At 34.8% G+C, this 16,039-nt stretch overlaps 1 protein-coding gene across 2 annotated transcripts in view; it reads right to left on the bottom strand.

Annotated features, from left to right (window-relative positions):
* Positions 1–9,527: 9,527 nt before the first annotated feature.
* LOC136026891 (uncharacterized) overlaps positions 9,528–16,039 on the bottom strand; it is a 38,139-nt gene continuing 31,627 nt past the window's right edge. The window contains exons 3-4 of one of the 2 annotated variants that reach the window (XM_065703696.1): positions 14,625–14,864; positions 9,528–9,873 (exon numbers count right to left, since the gene is read on the bottom strand). In XM_065703696.1, coding sequence (XP_065559768.1) covers positions 9,602–9,873; positions 14,625–14,864 — 512 coding nt within the window. In that variant the 3' untranslated portion in view covers positions 9,528–9,601. Of the gene's footprint in view, positions 9,874–9,953; positions 10,082–14,624; positions 14,865–16,039 lie in introns of those variants that run through there. The other variant, XM_065703697.1, reaches the window with a different exon arrangement.

Genomic DNA, 16,039 nt, shown 5'->3' with positions numbered 1-16,039 from the left:
AGATACGGAAATTTTTTTATGAGAATTTTTTTGCGGACTGGTTTTTCCACGGGATTAATTTTCGATGGGAGCGAAGTGTCCGGGGCAAAATTTTTAGGGAAAACTTGCCACGGGTGGGGGGACTTCCGAGGATCATATGGAAAAGGTTAGTAATTAGGTAAAAAAAAAATTTCCAACTAATAGTAAGGAGCAGTATGAAAGCTTGAAACTAACAGAAATTTTTCCATGTGCTAAAGGGATTGTCCCTTTTCCAACCCTCTAACTTTGCGCTAAAGTTTGACTTTGTGTCAGAATTCTCTTAGAAATATTGCTTAAACAAAAAACCCGTTAAATGAGATGTATTTTCAAAGAACTATATGGCTTAGTGTGAAGAGCAAATGTAAAGGAAGGGGCGTCCCCACTCGTATACAGAATAATTCCAAATGGTTTTAAATTTTAATAAATTTTAAAAAACAAAGTTTTTTCGAGGGAAGTAAAGAGCGAAGTTGAAACTTGAAACAAACAAAAATTATTACTTCACAGCCTAACATATATAAGTAAAATTAGTGCAAATAAATCAACTGGTGATATTTCCCTATATTTGTAGGATGACAGAAAACTAGCACTTTACTAAAAACATAAAACAATACAGGAGTTTTGGTGTGTAAAAGTAAACCATTTAAGGACACTTTTAACAGTGTGGAAGTAACGTATTTTTTAGATTGTAGCTCTATTTTTTTTTTGTTTAATTAGGGATCATTTCTGCAAAGTGAACTGAGTTCGATAATTGACCATCGTTTCTGAAAAGGACAATGCATGATTATTTTGCAGACAAATTTGAAGTGAAGGAATCTTGTTAGTATTAAGACTACGGACTCACTTTAGAATTTTGTATCACAATTTGAAAATCTCTATTTTATAAAGAGGAAATACTGGATTTCCAGAGTTCAATATTACGGATGATATGTTCTTCATTTCTAGTAACACTAAGTTAGACCAAGATGTTACCTTATAAATCGATCCATTATTTTGTATGCTGTTTAATGACTTTAAACTTATTATTTCTATGCCAAAGTTTTTAAGATAATTTAAATTCTATACTGATAGTTATCGATATCACGGCTCCTGTAAGACAATGGAAATCGTTATAGATTAGCTTGTTGTTGTGAGGCTCCCTACTTACTTTTGACACCTAAATCAAAATTATTGTTTTTTATACTTGCCTTTTGTGTTTTCAGTAAGGCGCTAGTTTCTGTAATCCTACAAACGTAGGGAAATATCCCCAGTTGATGTATTTGCACTAGTTTTATTGATATATGTTAGATAGGCTGTTAAGTAGTAAATTTTGTTCGTTTTAATTTTCAACTTCGCTCTCTACTTCCCTCGGAAAAAAATTGTTTTTTTTTTTAATTAATATTTGCTCGTTTTGATTAAAACATAATGTAGAAACAACACTGCCAAGATATTTTCTATTTCACGGAATAATTTCTGTTCATTTTAAGTTTTAATGTTGATTCTTATTTTCAGTTGAAAACTCATTTTTTTTGTATGATTTCTAATCACCTTCAATCTAGGGGAAATAAGACACCTCAACCCTTATTAAGGAGCTGAATGAAGAATCCGTACAAGACTTGAAGGAAAAATAAATTTAGAGCGGAAACAAAATAAAAAAAACAGTGTCTTTTCATTTTGCATTTTTTAAAAATAATTTACATATCTTTAATTGTTTGTTTAAAAAAATAAATTTAGTAGCACTTAAGAAAGTAGCTACAGCTGAGTAGCTTCGACATAAAAGGTTAACTAAGCGGACAGGTTTGCATATCGACATGCTTGTAGAAAATTTTGCTAGCTCAACAGAAATGTGCCTTTAGGCTTATGGAGTTATTTGACCTTCCCCTAAATAGAAAAGCCACTCATTACTTAGAAAAACATCAAAATTTCAAAAAAAAAAAGATCCAAAAATTTCAAAAAAAAAAGGTTTGTTTTCATTTCAAAAATCTTGGGAAGAGTTGCCTCAATTCTCCTACAGAACTTCTTTCATTTGTCATTCTTGACAAATGTACAATCTTATGTATTGAGAGAATATTACAGTGAAATTGTCAAGTAAATAATTTGAATAAGCAAGTATAACAATAAGTAATCCTTCTTTTAATATATAGAACTTTGAGCAGTCTCAAACCACATGCCTACGCTTCTCCAACCACTAAGTCGCATGGGAATGGGGTCAGGGCTGTAATTTGCTATGGGGCAGAGGGGGTAATTGCTCCCCTTGAGTTCATTTCCCGCGACCCCATTTCGACACCCAGCTGAAATTTAATTTCTCCAAAAATGTTGTCAAAACGAAGATAAGCTTGCATAATTCACGCATCTCCTGAAACAGGTCAGTTTTCTTTAGTACATCATTACCTTTATTATTATTATATTGCTCGTTTTTAATTTTCTCTGTCATTTTTAATAGATGAGAAAATTGTCACCAACTTTGAATCTCCCCCACAGGATTTTGACAAAATTACGGCATTCGTTGGGGTAGGGATTTAGTGATCTATTAAAAATGTCGGTGCAAACCATGAACTGGATGACCAATTTTCCCTTTTGAATCAAAATGCTTGAAAAAATGCCTTCGCAGAAAATACTTTAAAAAACGAGTGCATCACTTATACAAAAAAGTGGAATTATCTGAAAAAAAATAACCATAGAAGGGGACAAAATCGGAATTAAAAAAAAAAAGTAGGAACCGCAGCAAGACATTCTAGTTTTGAAGTATAATGCTGAACTACCAGAACCACGCCTCTAACAATCTAATCTGATATAGTGTTATTTATACCTTAATTGCATGGGTTACTAAAGGGGTTTGGCGGAAAATAATATTGGATGATTTCGGGCCATTACTATTACAATGATGATATTGTTCCAAGCTATTCTACTTAAGAAGTGACACCAAAAGTGTTTTTTTTTGTGTGTGTGCTATATCACATTTAAAAATGGTAGAACTAATGAAAATCATGTAGACATGAGTAATAGATTTCAAATGATCCATAAACTTCACTGTAAAAAGGTCTGATAGCCCACTAGACCCAGCTTTTCCACTTGAGACATGACACCAAAAGTGCCGTTTCTAGTTGCCGGTTAACCATACATATTGAACCTTTGAACTATTTTGAACAAAATGGATATTTCAAAATTTTGATTGGATGACATTGGAGGAAGGGGCCGTAGGGAGGGCCTAGTAGCCTTTCAATCTTTTTGGTGACTTAAAACGTGAGCTAAAAGACTTAATTTTCGTTCGAAAAGGCTATTACACATCTCTCTATAATGTTCTGGTCACCCATTAGCAACTAGAAAAAAAAGAGAGAAAAAAACGGGAGACAGATCAGTGAAAAAAAAAGTTTTTTTCCACAGACCATACAAAAAAGTGTATTCCCTTGTTCTTCACGGAGGGGGACTGTAATTACTCTTTACAAGGTTTCCAACCATGCTGATTCCCATTGTGCAACTTCTAATTTTGATCTGATGCCATTTTCAACGTGTTTCAGCCTTTTTTTTAAATCACCATAAACTTCTTTTCCCAATAACATTTTGCTTTTAAGACAAACCGAAGTAACAGTTATTATTCCTGAAGCAGCGTCAGATAGCAGTTTATTTTCACTAGATAATTTTTTTCTAAGCGCGCTTTTTGACGTTTGGTTACTATGGGCTCTGGTCTGCTCTTTACTAGGTTAGGGCTACCGCTGCGACCATGATAATCCTCCTTAATGTGAACTGAAAAAACTTTTTGTTTTTTATTTAATGCTGGATTTGGTGTATAATATGGTGTATGGAATGGTGTATAATTTTAATGGTGTATAATAGCCGTTTATTTTTTCCAGACCGCTGATAATTTTAGAGACGGAGGTGCCACCACAGGGCAGTTTGTCCTCTGAAACTAGTAGGCTGTACAATTATTTTCGCACGAATTCAAAATAGATTGCACCATTGCACCATAGGATCGCCCCTGGATAACATTTTAGCCCTATTTGGGTAAAAAATTATTGTATTACGACAAAAAATGGCAAAAATTACCACAATGCTGCTGTGTAAATGACCCTGCTTGGAGAAAATACAAATTTCGTATTTTTGTAGATTAGGGCTAGAAATCTTCACTCAAGGGTGCTCAGAACAGTTGAATTTCATGGCCTAATTTCCATCACAGTCCATCTTAAATATTTTTTTTTTGGGGGGGGGGGCCTTTTCAAAATTTTGTAGTGTCTTGCTGTTAAAACGTTCCATGGGTAGATCTAATATTAATGAATTTTACATTTTTAGAATCATTATTAGGAGTAAGTTGGAAGATGCTGGAAGCTCAAGATGTAAAAATAAGATGTAAAAAAAGAAGATGTGAAAAGAAAAATAATCAATGTCCGAAATTACCCATTTGACTGGCCGTCTGTAAAACAATAGCTACTACAACTACTACTAACAATTCACTGAAACATCAAGCCACCTGAGGTCATCAAAGCTACGCACGTCCTTCCTTTTTTTTTAATCCATGCAATGCCACCCTCTTTACACCCTCCCAAGAAGCTTAATGTTCCCTTAAATCTTTCTTTCGACATCCTTCCACCCCATTCCAAAACGGCCTACTTCTTGTTTGGCCCTAGATGGTTGGTCAACAAGAACTATCTTTGGAAATCTTTAATCCTTCATCCACAGAATGCGTCCTAGCCATCTCAACTTGAACGCTTGAACCACATTTTTGTACAGCTTACTCTTTGAGATGCCGCCTGTCAGATGTGTACCCAAAACAATCTGTAGGCAATTATTCTGGAAAACATCTAGCAAATTTCCCTCCGTCTTTTCTAACACCCACGCTTCAGGACCATACCTGGCCATTGTCATCACTGTAGCTTTCAATGTTCTAATCTTGCTTTGAAGGGTTACCTTTCTATTTTTTTAAACTTTTCTCATCAATGAAAAAATCACCCTGGGTCTTGGCTATTCCACTTTTAACATGTTGGCTGCACCCACCGTCTTTACTAATAGTTCACCTCGTTACCAATCATCACCGTTTCACCTTCACTTATCCCCTGTCTTAGCAACTTAGTTTTCTTAACATTAATTTCCAATTTTTTTTGCACCCTGAACTCTAAAAGCCTCCAAAAATTCACTCATTTTGCAAAAATTTTCGTCTAGGATGACCAAATCATCAGCAGAATCCAAATCTAGCAGAGTTAGACTTATCCATTTGCTTCTGTATTCTCCCATAGCCTTTATTGTGCTCCATAGGAAAAAGTCCTTCAAAGTGATCCATATATATTGAGATAAATAACAAATCTGCTCAGCTCCAGATTAAGTACAAAACGAGCTGCTAACCTCATTTACTACCTTAACCGCATAACCTCGTATATAGCACAATTCACTTAAAGGGTTTAATATAACGAAAAGAGGAATCACCAATGCAACAGCACAAACACAGGAGACAGAAGGAGAAAAGGAAGACTGTTTTCCTGAGTTAGTGATTAATATAGACCAGCACTTGAATGAGGCCTTAACCCTACTCATCCATACAATCACATATTTATCTGGTATACCGGATTAGAAATTAACTTTTGTTAAAGCTTTCTATTGGGTGAATGAGACGCTTGCACATGATCTATAAAACTAAGGACTCAATTATTAATCTAAGAGTGAAAATTTGGTCGATATATTCTCTCTCTTTCCAAATCACAGTGTTCACCTCTTAAAAGGTTATCTGCAACATCTCTAAGTTAAAAACTATCATCATACTAAGTTATTTACTTCCTACCGAAACCGAGCTAATTGCTCTATAATTACCAGACTTACTCTTAACACACTTTTTTGTTGAGGGGTTTATTACATTTTTCCTAAAATCTCTAGGAACTTCCCCCTTTTTCAAAATTATACTCGTAATCATCAATAGTGTATTTCTAAATTCATAACAACCCTGCATATATAATTTATTTAAAACATTATCAGCGTCTGGTGCTTTATTATTTTTAATTTTATAGCACTGTCACTAATATTTCCTCATAGAATAAATTTTCCCTCACTCCCAAAGTAGCACAAACTTTTTCATTCTTCTCTGTATCTTTTGCAATAAATTTATTGCCATTTAGCACGTTCTCAAAATGTTCTGCCTATCCTCTTTAACTCTTCTGTTATTACTAATTGTGGCCACGTTTTTATTTTAACTGGGACAATTTCAAATTGACTATTCCCACTCATTTTTCTAACATGTCATAACAGTATGTTATTATTATGCCGTCTGGCTGCATCTTCAGTAATTCTATCCACGGTCTCCACTTCACACCTCCTTTATTCATATTTAAGGCTTTCTCCACTTTCCTTACATTTCTTTTATTTTCATAAGATCCATCACTAAAATATTTCTTATGCATGTCCCAATCCTTTATCAAACAATAAAGTGTGCGAAAAATGTGGTTCGATTTTATTTTCTAGATGGCTTGGTCATATTTTGGCAATGAAGGAGGACATATCGCCAGTGATTGTGCTTTTTGCTATCCCTCCCAGGCCAAACGAAAAGCAGATCATCCTTGAAAGGAATGGGGAGAGGTCATAAGGAAGGATCTATGGAAACCAGAAATGTGGGTAGGGGGAGGGAGTAAAGAGTGAGGCTTTGAAGGGATTTAGGTAAAGAAGGAGCTTGAGCAGCTGCATAGGCCTCAGGTGTCTTGATGGAGCAGTGAGTTGTTAGTAGTAACAGTAGGAGGAGAAGTAATTTTTGTCATTTTCATCGCATCCAATCCAGTTGAGGAGTTATTCTAATTACCCATAATCAATGCAAATACCTATTTGGCCATTAATATGGGCCGAACGAAAAGCAACTTCGTACCCGAATGGAGTGAGGAGAGGTCAAAAGGAAGGACTTCAAGGAAATTGGAGCTTCGTTGGAGGGAGAAAATAGTGAAGATCTGAATAGACTTGGAGGGAGGGGATCCCGCAGTACCTATTCTGGCTCAAGAAAGCTTTATTTTGCTGTGATCTGTTAGTAGAAGAGGTAGCATAACAGTCCAACTGTCCCATGTATATTTCATTATAAGAAATTTAAAGAGCAATAATTTCTTTGAACAAGGTTTGCTTTTTATGCTATATTAAACAAAACAAAAAAAGTTTTTCAAATGAGAGTAAAGAGTGACATTAAAACCTAAAATTGATGGAAAGTTTAAAGATAGACCTAATAAGAATTTTGGGGCTTAGGTATCCCCCTCGCCACAAGGGGACCCACTGACCAAAACCTTAGTAATTAATTTATAACTAGGTGGTACTTTATTGACATAAAAAGTCTATATTAACCATTCATTATCTTTTTGACAATGTTTGACAATAAAACGGCCAATTATTGACTCTTCAGAATTATTGAATTTATTCTTAAACTGATATAGATCGTGTATGTCGTTAGTGAGGCACGTGAGTCCGTTGAGTTTTGCAGTGTGAGTATGAGGGATGTGAGTGCTTTATCTGAGACTGAGAGTCTTTATATATACCCTTTTGGTGGTTTTCAGAATCGTTACTCAACGGGTGCAACTTTTTAAGGGCTAAAATACTCGTGCAATCTCCTTGAACGGGATATCTTTTCTTTAAAAAAATCTTAAAAATTCAATATCTTTAAATCTCTTGAGTGTCGTAATTGTAGTCCAATCGAATATGTAGCTCTAACACAGAGAAGTGTGCACTTTTTAGGGGTGTGAAGAGGTGGAGGCGTTTCTTAACTTTATTCATTGCACAAGTTACACCTATAATCTTGAAATAAATATATTTATAACTCTCAATAATAAAAAATTAATGTGGACTTAAAAAGGGAATTTATATATATATATATATATATATATATATATATATATATATATATATATATATATATATATATATATATATATATATATATATATATATATATATATATATATATATATATAACGTGCAAGGAGTATAATCAGAAGCATAACATAAACAGTATCACTATATGAAATACGTCACTATGTCAATAGTTATGTCTACTACATGTCGGGTAAAAAATAACAAAGAGGATAACTGGCTCTCATCTTTTTTCGGAGTATCAGCCCCAAGATTCTCATATATAATAAAATAAATAAAAAAAAATTACAGCTTTTAAAATAGCCTCTCCTTAACTGATGAAGGTGTTTATTTCGGATTAAAGACTGGAAACCAGGAAGAAACGGGGCTTGGTTATACCCACTCTATTAGGCTGAGTTTCTCCGGGAGAGCAAAACTGAAAGATTTGTTTCACTGCTTCAGAAACCTGGATGCACGCAAAAAATTCAGACGTATGTTTCTTCATAATATCTGGGGAAAAACCTGTTTCGATACCATTTTGGATAAGTTCAGAAGGAGGGTGTAAACGAGCATTCCAGCAATCCAATTCATCACAACGCACTCTCAGAGGAGGAAAATAGATATTGAATAAAGAATCCAGGAAACAAGGAAAGTGTCGAGACCCTCTCAACTATTTCCCTGCAATTTAAGGGTGACTGAATACCGGGGGATACAAATATGGCCTTTGCTGTGGCTTCCCTCCCTGTTGTGCTTGTTACCAGAGAAAACTGAACCTATCTTAACGCAGTGTACCGTAGATAGCACTATAAATATTGCTAAGTATAGGAAGCGCGCTAATCTTTAAGAAGTGGTACTAGCAAAGATACTAAAAGAGAAACACATACACCATTAATTGGAGAAGGTCTTAAGATACCTCTTTTTTTCAATTTATCTTCAGAGGTTAATTGACACTATCTAGCTAGATGATAAACTCAAATAAATTCTACAACAATATTTGGAAAAGAAACAAATTTAGGCACAATGACAAGGGACATAACATAGATGGACTTGACTCTTTTGGGTACCCAGATTCAGATTTATCCTTAGACTGATCTTCATTACACCTGTCGTCATTTGGGCTATAAAATACGGAAGGTCTTTAGAATTATTTCACGTAAAACCAAATTTCTTATCCAAGCAAGGATATAACTTTGGATAAGACGCCCTTTGACAAAACAGTCGCCAATTGTTAGCCATAAGCGGTAAACGAGGAATAAAATACTACCCCACCCAGTACCAACCAAGAAAATCAGACAGTGTGTCTGCGAAGTTTTTCTTGAAAAAAGATATGGTAACATGTTCTTAAACCGGATATATGGTCTTGGGTCTCCCGTGTACCATTTTTCCCAAATCATTGGCATTTATTCCAAGAATATCATTTATGTCCATATATGAGCTATTGCCTACCAAGTATAAAATCAAATACCCAGCAAAAACACATTTTAATTGAATGTATATTCTCTGTGTGGTTAGTGAGTCTGCCGTATTGATTGGTAAAATCTTTTGAATTGGACGAATTCTACATTTTGATTTGGAATTGATAAAAAGATAATTGCTATAACAACCCTAAATTACTAACAGTTACTCCAAGTCTATTTTAGTGTTTGAATTTCAAATAGTCGTCGTAATAGTTAGAGCACCCATACTATAAAACAACCATTCTGAACCAGAGGCTAAAATTCGCGATTAAAATTAACTTGTTTTTAATATTTTATTATGTAAACGTTCATAAAAATACTCAAATGAAAATATGTTATTCGAAAAATTTATTTCAAAATAATAAAATCGTTCCTCCTACTTGCTGATCTTCTTCCTCAGAAACAACAGGAGGAGGGTCACGCAAAATATTTCTGAATTTCACAAGCGGCACATTTACTATATGACAAATAGCAGCCCCAAGGATGAGCCAGTATGAGTAATCCAATCTTGAGCAGCCTGACAGGTCAAAGTCACTATCTAATGATTCACTTATCATTGGATCTTGTGATAGGTAAACAATCAGCTGAGCTCCCCAAAGTGTAAGTGGAAATATACACAGGAAAACTGAAAAAAAGTTATAGGTAAACAATCAGCTGAGCTCCCCAAAGTGTGAGTAGAAATATACACGGGAAAACTGAAAAAAAGTGATAGGTAAACAATCAGCTGAGCTCCCCAAAGTATGAGGGAAATATACACAGGAACACTGAAGAAAGTGATAGGTAAACAATCAGCTGAGCTTCCCAAGGTGTGAGTGGAAATATACACAGGAAAACTGAAAAAAAACCCATAGACTAATGAAATTGAGCTAAAAAGCTGTTGTACCATCAAGGTGGCTAAAGCTGATAGAGACAAATACTTTACTCCTTCACAGTGGTATCAATTCAAAAAAAGTAAAGGGGGAGAATTTCTTTCGATTTAATGGGATACTTTTCAAAATCTTTAGGATCAAGTGACCCTCTAGTTCTTCTGTCCATTAGTGCCTCTGGTCCTCCGTCAATTGTATTCAGAGCTTCACCATTTACTCCTTTCCATGAAGTTCTCACTTCCTGTAAATCAATTCTAATGACCTCTTCCTACATCATTTGAGGATTTCCTACTTTTTGTTCGGCCCCCTGCTGAAAAAATACAATAATAATATTCCAACAATCTTGCAAAAAAAATTTAACTAATATTTGTATTTTATTCACAAGAATATTTTTGTGATTTTTCTTGGAAATAACTTGATACTGTTACAGCCAAACAATTTTCCTATTTTATCCTATCAATGAAAAAGTGTCATTGAGTATGTTTTACAATACAATCATTATTTAACTATTACTAGAAAAGAGCCCCTTCTTTTGTAATTAAATAAAACAAACAAGTTTTTTCAATTGAAAGTAAGGAGGAACATTAAAATTTAAAAACCAACAGAAATTATCAAGGAGGCACACTCGTGCCTCTATAAAGAGGCGAACCACGACAATGTTAAGCGATCTTCGGTTCCAGTGGTCGCAGAGGGATGGGGAGGGATGCATTTCGTAGCCCGAGATTCAACTAAGAAACCTGCCAAATTTCATCCCCCTCCGACTTTTCCTTCATGGGGAAAATCTGGCCGAAAGTTTCGACCCACCAACCCCAGCCCCCCTTTAACGTTTTCCGATCGGGCTGAAATTCACAAGTTAAGGTCCCCTAGGGCCCAGGAGCTTATCTGCGAAATTTCAGCTCGATCCGATAACTCCTTCCCTGTTTTCCAGAAACCACGCATAGCCACTTAATCTTCATATTCTTTTTTTTCCTCGACGCCTACAGGTCACAGCCGACATCGGATCTGGGTGTACGAAGACTCATTCGATGCGGAATTCTCCGAGTAAGTTTCCTTGAAAGTTTCGTAGGAAAATCTTAACCCCCCGAAAGTTTCGACCCCCCAAACCCCCCCTTTAACGTTGTCTGATCGGGCTGAAATTCACAAGTTAAGGTCCCCTACGGCCCAGGAGCTTATCCGCGAAATTTCAGCTCGATCCGATAACTCCTTCTCTGTTTTCCAGAAACCACGCATTACCAACTTAATTAACCCATTTCTCCATAAGAGCCCATGTTAATTTGAAATTTTTAAAAGGTATTTAAAAGTTATATTTACACACATGCAGGTGGTTAGCTCAGTCGGTAGAGCGTGGGACTTTTAAACCACGGGTCAAGGGTTCAAGTCCCTTATCGGGCGGTTTTTTTTCACAAAATATGAAAAAAACTTCGTTTTCTTAAAGAGTTAAAGAGGCTGCGTCCCAAAGTCGAACCTTAAAACGTACAGGAATTAGGAGAGGCAGTCCTAATTCCTGTACGAGGAGTACAGGAATTATTAAATTACATCCACCATGGATTGTAGAAAAAGTACAGAAATAATATGAAAAAAACTTCGTTTTCTTAAAGAGTTAAAGAGGCTGCGTCCCAAAGTCGAACCTTAAAACGTACAGGAATGAGGAGAGGCAGTTGGGGGGCTGCCGCCCCCCAAACCCCCCGCTTTTAAAGACTCTTTTGTACAGGTTTTTTGTTTTGTTAATTAAAAGAGGGCCTTTCCGAAGCCAAGAGCGGGGGGTCAGGGGGCGGCAGCCCCCACAACAAAAAACCTGTACAAAAGAGTCTTTAAAAGCGGGGGGTTTGGGGGGCGGCAGCCCCCCAACTGCCTCTCCTAATTCCTGTACGTTTTAAGGTTCGACTTTGGGACGCAGCCTCTTTAACTCTTTAAGAAAACGAAGTTTTTTTCATATTATTACGTATATAAGGGGGTAATCCCCCTCGTCAATACTTCGCTCTTTACGCTAAAGTTCGAATTTTGTTCCAATTCTCTAAGAATGACCCCTCAACCACAAAGGCTGTTTAATTAGAATAAATAGCTCTTTTGAAAGTGCTAAAAATACTTTAGCGTAAGGAGTGAGGTATTCACGAGGGGGTGAAGCCCCTCATATACGTAATAGTTCCTGTTCGTTTTAAGTTTTTATTGTTGCTCCTCGCTTTCAGCTAAAAAACTTCTTTTTTTTTATCAAATTTCTGATCGTTTTTAAATATTGCTGAGAGAACCGGCAACTCTTTAATCGAAAATTCTCTTACCCCATGAAAAATTCCTCCATGGATGGATTCTCACTACGTAAATAAACAAATAAACACGCATCCGTGATCTTTCTTCTGGCAAAAAATACAGAAATCCACATTTTTGCAGATAGGAGCTTGAAACCTCCACAGTAGGGTTCTCTGATACGCTGAATCTGATGGTGTGATTTCCATTAAGATTTTATAATTTTTAGCTTTTTTTCACCTTTTTTCGAAAAAGGCCAATTTTCCTCAGGATCGTAACGTTTGCTTGGTAAGACTAAACTTGCTGAAACTTATATATTTTTAATCAGTATAAAATCTGATTATTTCGATGTATCTATTGGTATTAAAATTCTCTTTTTTAGAGTTTTGATTACTATTGAGCTGGGCCGCTCCTTACTTATAATTCATTACCACGAATTGTTTGATAAGAAGACTTGACACTATTATCCATAGCAATAACAAAAATTGCGATTTGTTTTGTAAGTAATTTCTAGAGACTAACTTATAGAGCATGCAAGGACGAGCGAAGGACTGCACAGTGATTCGCTTATCAGTGGAGTTGTGTGAAAGATAAAAAATCAGTTGCCAAGTGTCTGTAAATCATTGAATTAATATTTAGTAAAAAATAATGTAATTTAATATGAATTTATTGATGATTTATTAAATTAAAAAACAATATATAAATATGGACTAAATAAAAAAGTCCGTGCAAATACGAACCCAAGTCAACTCACTTAAGACCTGTTTTTGCTGTCCTAAAAGCAAGAGATAGTTGTTTAAATCAATGTTCTTTTAGCTTATAGAAACAGAACTGCTAATTAGCAAAAGTTTGTTTGTTATTAACTACTAACATCTTTGTGTTTTACCAATCACCGAAACAGATCCAATTTGGACCTTAGCTTTAGAATCGGACAAATCCAACATGGACCTTAGTCTCTATCTGCAAAGTAAAGGCGATTAAGTTATTAGGGTAATATTAATTGAGAATTAATAACTAAACTTAATAAGTAAATAACTAAAAACAGCATTTTATTTAAAACAGCATGTCAATCTTCATGACAAGTATAAAATGCAGGACAAAACTGTCAGACAGAAAAATCATCCACAGGTATTTTTGAAGCAAAAATTTACAACTTTATTTTTGCTTTTGAGTTTATGCTAAAATTTGTTTTTTTCCAAGTTCCAAGATTTTGTCACAGAATTTCAAAATTGTGTGTGGATTCTTATCAATTTTTGCCAAAAAAACAAAGACAAAAAAAAACGATCGAATTCTTTCCAATGGCATTTAGAATTGTCAGAAAATTCCCTAGAAAATTGTAATAAAATTTTTCCATAGCTTAGAAAAACAAAATTGTAAGCTTTATTTTAAATTTATTTAAATGCAATTATTTATTATGTAAGCTTTATTTTATTTAAGCTTTATGTAAAAACTTTATTTTTGCTTTTGAGTTTATGCTAAAATTTGTTTTTTTCCAAGTTCCAAGATTTTGTCACATAATTTCAAAATTGTGTGTGGATTCTTATCAATTTTTGCCAAAAAAAAAACGATCGAATTCTTTCCAATGGTATTTAGAATTGTCAGAAAATTTTTCTATAGCTTACAAAAACAAAATTGTAAACAAAATTTTAGTCACATTCTTTCTGTTTCGGACATAGAAACAGACTTTTAAGGGCTAGAGGGACGTAATATTTTCTTTCGTCATTTGAGAAGCGTATGCGTGTGAATGGTAAGATGGTTTTTCACACAGAAGATAGAGTATTCCTTGTAAAATTTTCAAAATTTCTAAAACATGAATAAGCCATTAAGCGTTATATTAAGTGAGATGATAAGCCAGTCCACAAATCTTAAATCGAAAATATTCAAACATACTAAAACATTCTCAAACTTATAAGTAAGCTTCAGTAAACTGCTCAAAATAAGCATTAAGCTAAAAAGAAATCCTAGTTTGAAAACAACCATAAATATGTCTAAATTAGATAGATTTTTACTTACAAGACATATATAAGTTACTTGTTTCAAGAAAAAGTTTGTCACGAGCTCATATAGGCCGAAGTTGCATAAAAACGAAAAAGGGAATACTTTGTTAAAAATATTAAAGCTAATAATAACTAGTGAAATATATAAACGATTCAAAAGTAAAAAAAAATGCAAAAAGCGATAAAAAAGGATATGGTTCAAAAACAAGGTCAATTTAGGCTTAAACAATGCTGTCTTTCAGCCTTGTTTAGACATTCTAAGTTCAGCTTACTTGAGGCTCCATTCCAAATGTAAAGTCCCCTAGGACCAACAATGGTCAAGATTGGGTTTCCTAGTGCATTGTAGACAGTAAATCCGAAAGTAACCAGTGACATCACAATGGCAAACGCCAAAAATATAACTGTGCTTAACCACAATTCATAGCTTACTAAATCCACTTTGTCTGATGTACCATTGACTTCTTTCCCAGTGAATCCTGCATCTTTGGTAAGAAGCGATGCATAAAGGGGCCCTAAAAAAAATTCAAAGGGTATTTAATTTTAACACAACTATTGTTACTGAATAAATAGATGTCGTTCAAAACTTATATCATAGCCCCAAATTATTATTGCAATTAATTTAGTTTTTTTTTGTATCTCAGATTTTAAATAACTTCAATTTTCAAATTTTGCTATTTTAATGTACTTATTGTAAATGAAGTGGGATGCTTAAAACATACTTAAAAACAAACTTTTCCGCATGCTGACCAATGGTCTGCGTTGCGCAGATACCGATCTCCTGATTCATTACCTTCGGCCAAAAGTGCAATGTGTGGTTGGGGGAAAATCATCTTACGCTTCCCGTGTTTTCCTCCAGATTTCTCCGGGTTCAATTTAGACCCAGGTTGACTCTGTCTGAGCTTACAGGGTCACACCATTGACCCCGTTCAGAACCAAATAACCAGCGACACTAGGATTCGAACCCCTCGGGATTTTAAGTCCGGAGCGCTAACCACTTGGCTAGGACGGCTCATACTGACAACTTACAACAGCTTTCCTCAATATTTGATTAGATCTGACAACCTATTTTGTCTATATTTTGTACAAAAAATAATACTGGGAGATCCACCCCCACACTCCGGACATATACAATACACAAGAGGTTGAATCAGGTCAGGAGTCCCAAAAAGAAAACTTTACATAGTGATTGCTGCAGTTATGTATCCATTTTTTCTAGGATTAAATAAAAAAAAAACAAGTTTTTTTAACTGGAAGTAAGGAGCGACATTAAAACTTAAAACGCACAGAAATTACTTCGTATATGAAAGAGGCTGCTACCTCATCAACGCCCCGTTCTTTACGCTAAAGTTTGACTCTTTCTCTCAATTCTTCTTTTTAAAACAGTAAAAAATTTTAGCGTAAAGAGCGGGACGTTAATGAGGTAGCAGCCTCTTTCATATACGAAGTAATTTCTGTGCGTTTTAAGTTTTAATGTCGCTCCTTACTTCCAGTTAAAAAAAACTTGTTTTTTTTTATTTAATTTCTGAACGTTTTTGAATCAATGCATGTTTTGATTTTGGCTCTCCGCAGAGGAATAATCAAAACGAAATTTGCATATTTTTTTTTTTTTTTGCTAAACAGCTTTCTCGTAATTTTGATCGAATGATTTTGAGAAAAAAAGAGCGGGGGATGAAGTCTAGTTGCCCTC

Source organism: Artemia franciscana, chromosome 5 (assembly GCF_032884065.1).
Source record: "Artemia franciscana chromosome 5, ASM3288406v1, whole genome shotgun sequence".
Classification (NCBI taxonomy): Eukaryota; Metazoa; Arthropoda; class Branchiopoda; order Anostraca; family Artemiidae; genus Artemia; species Artemia franciscana.
The sequence above is the reverse complement of the archived record's forward strand: the minus strand, read 5'-3'. Positions and strand labels throughout refer to the sequence as shown.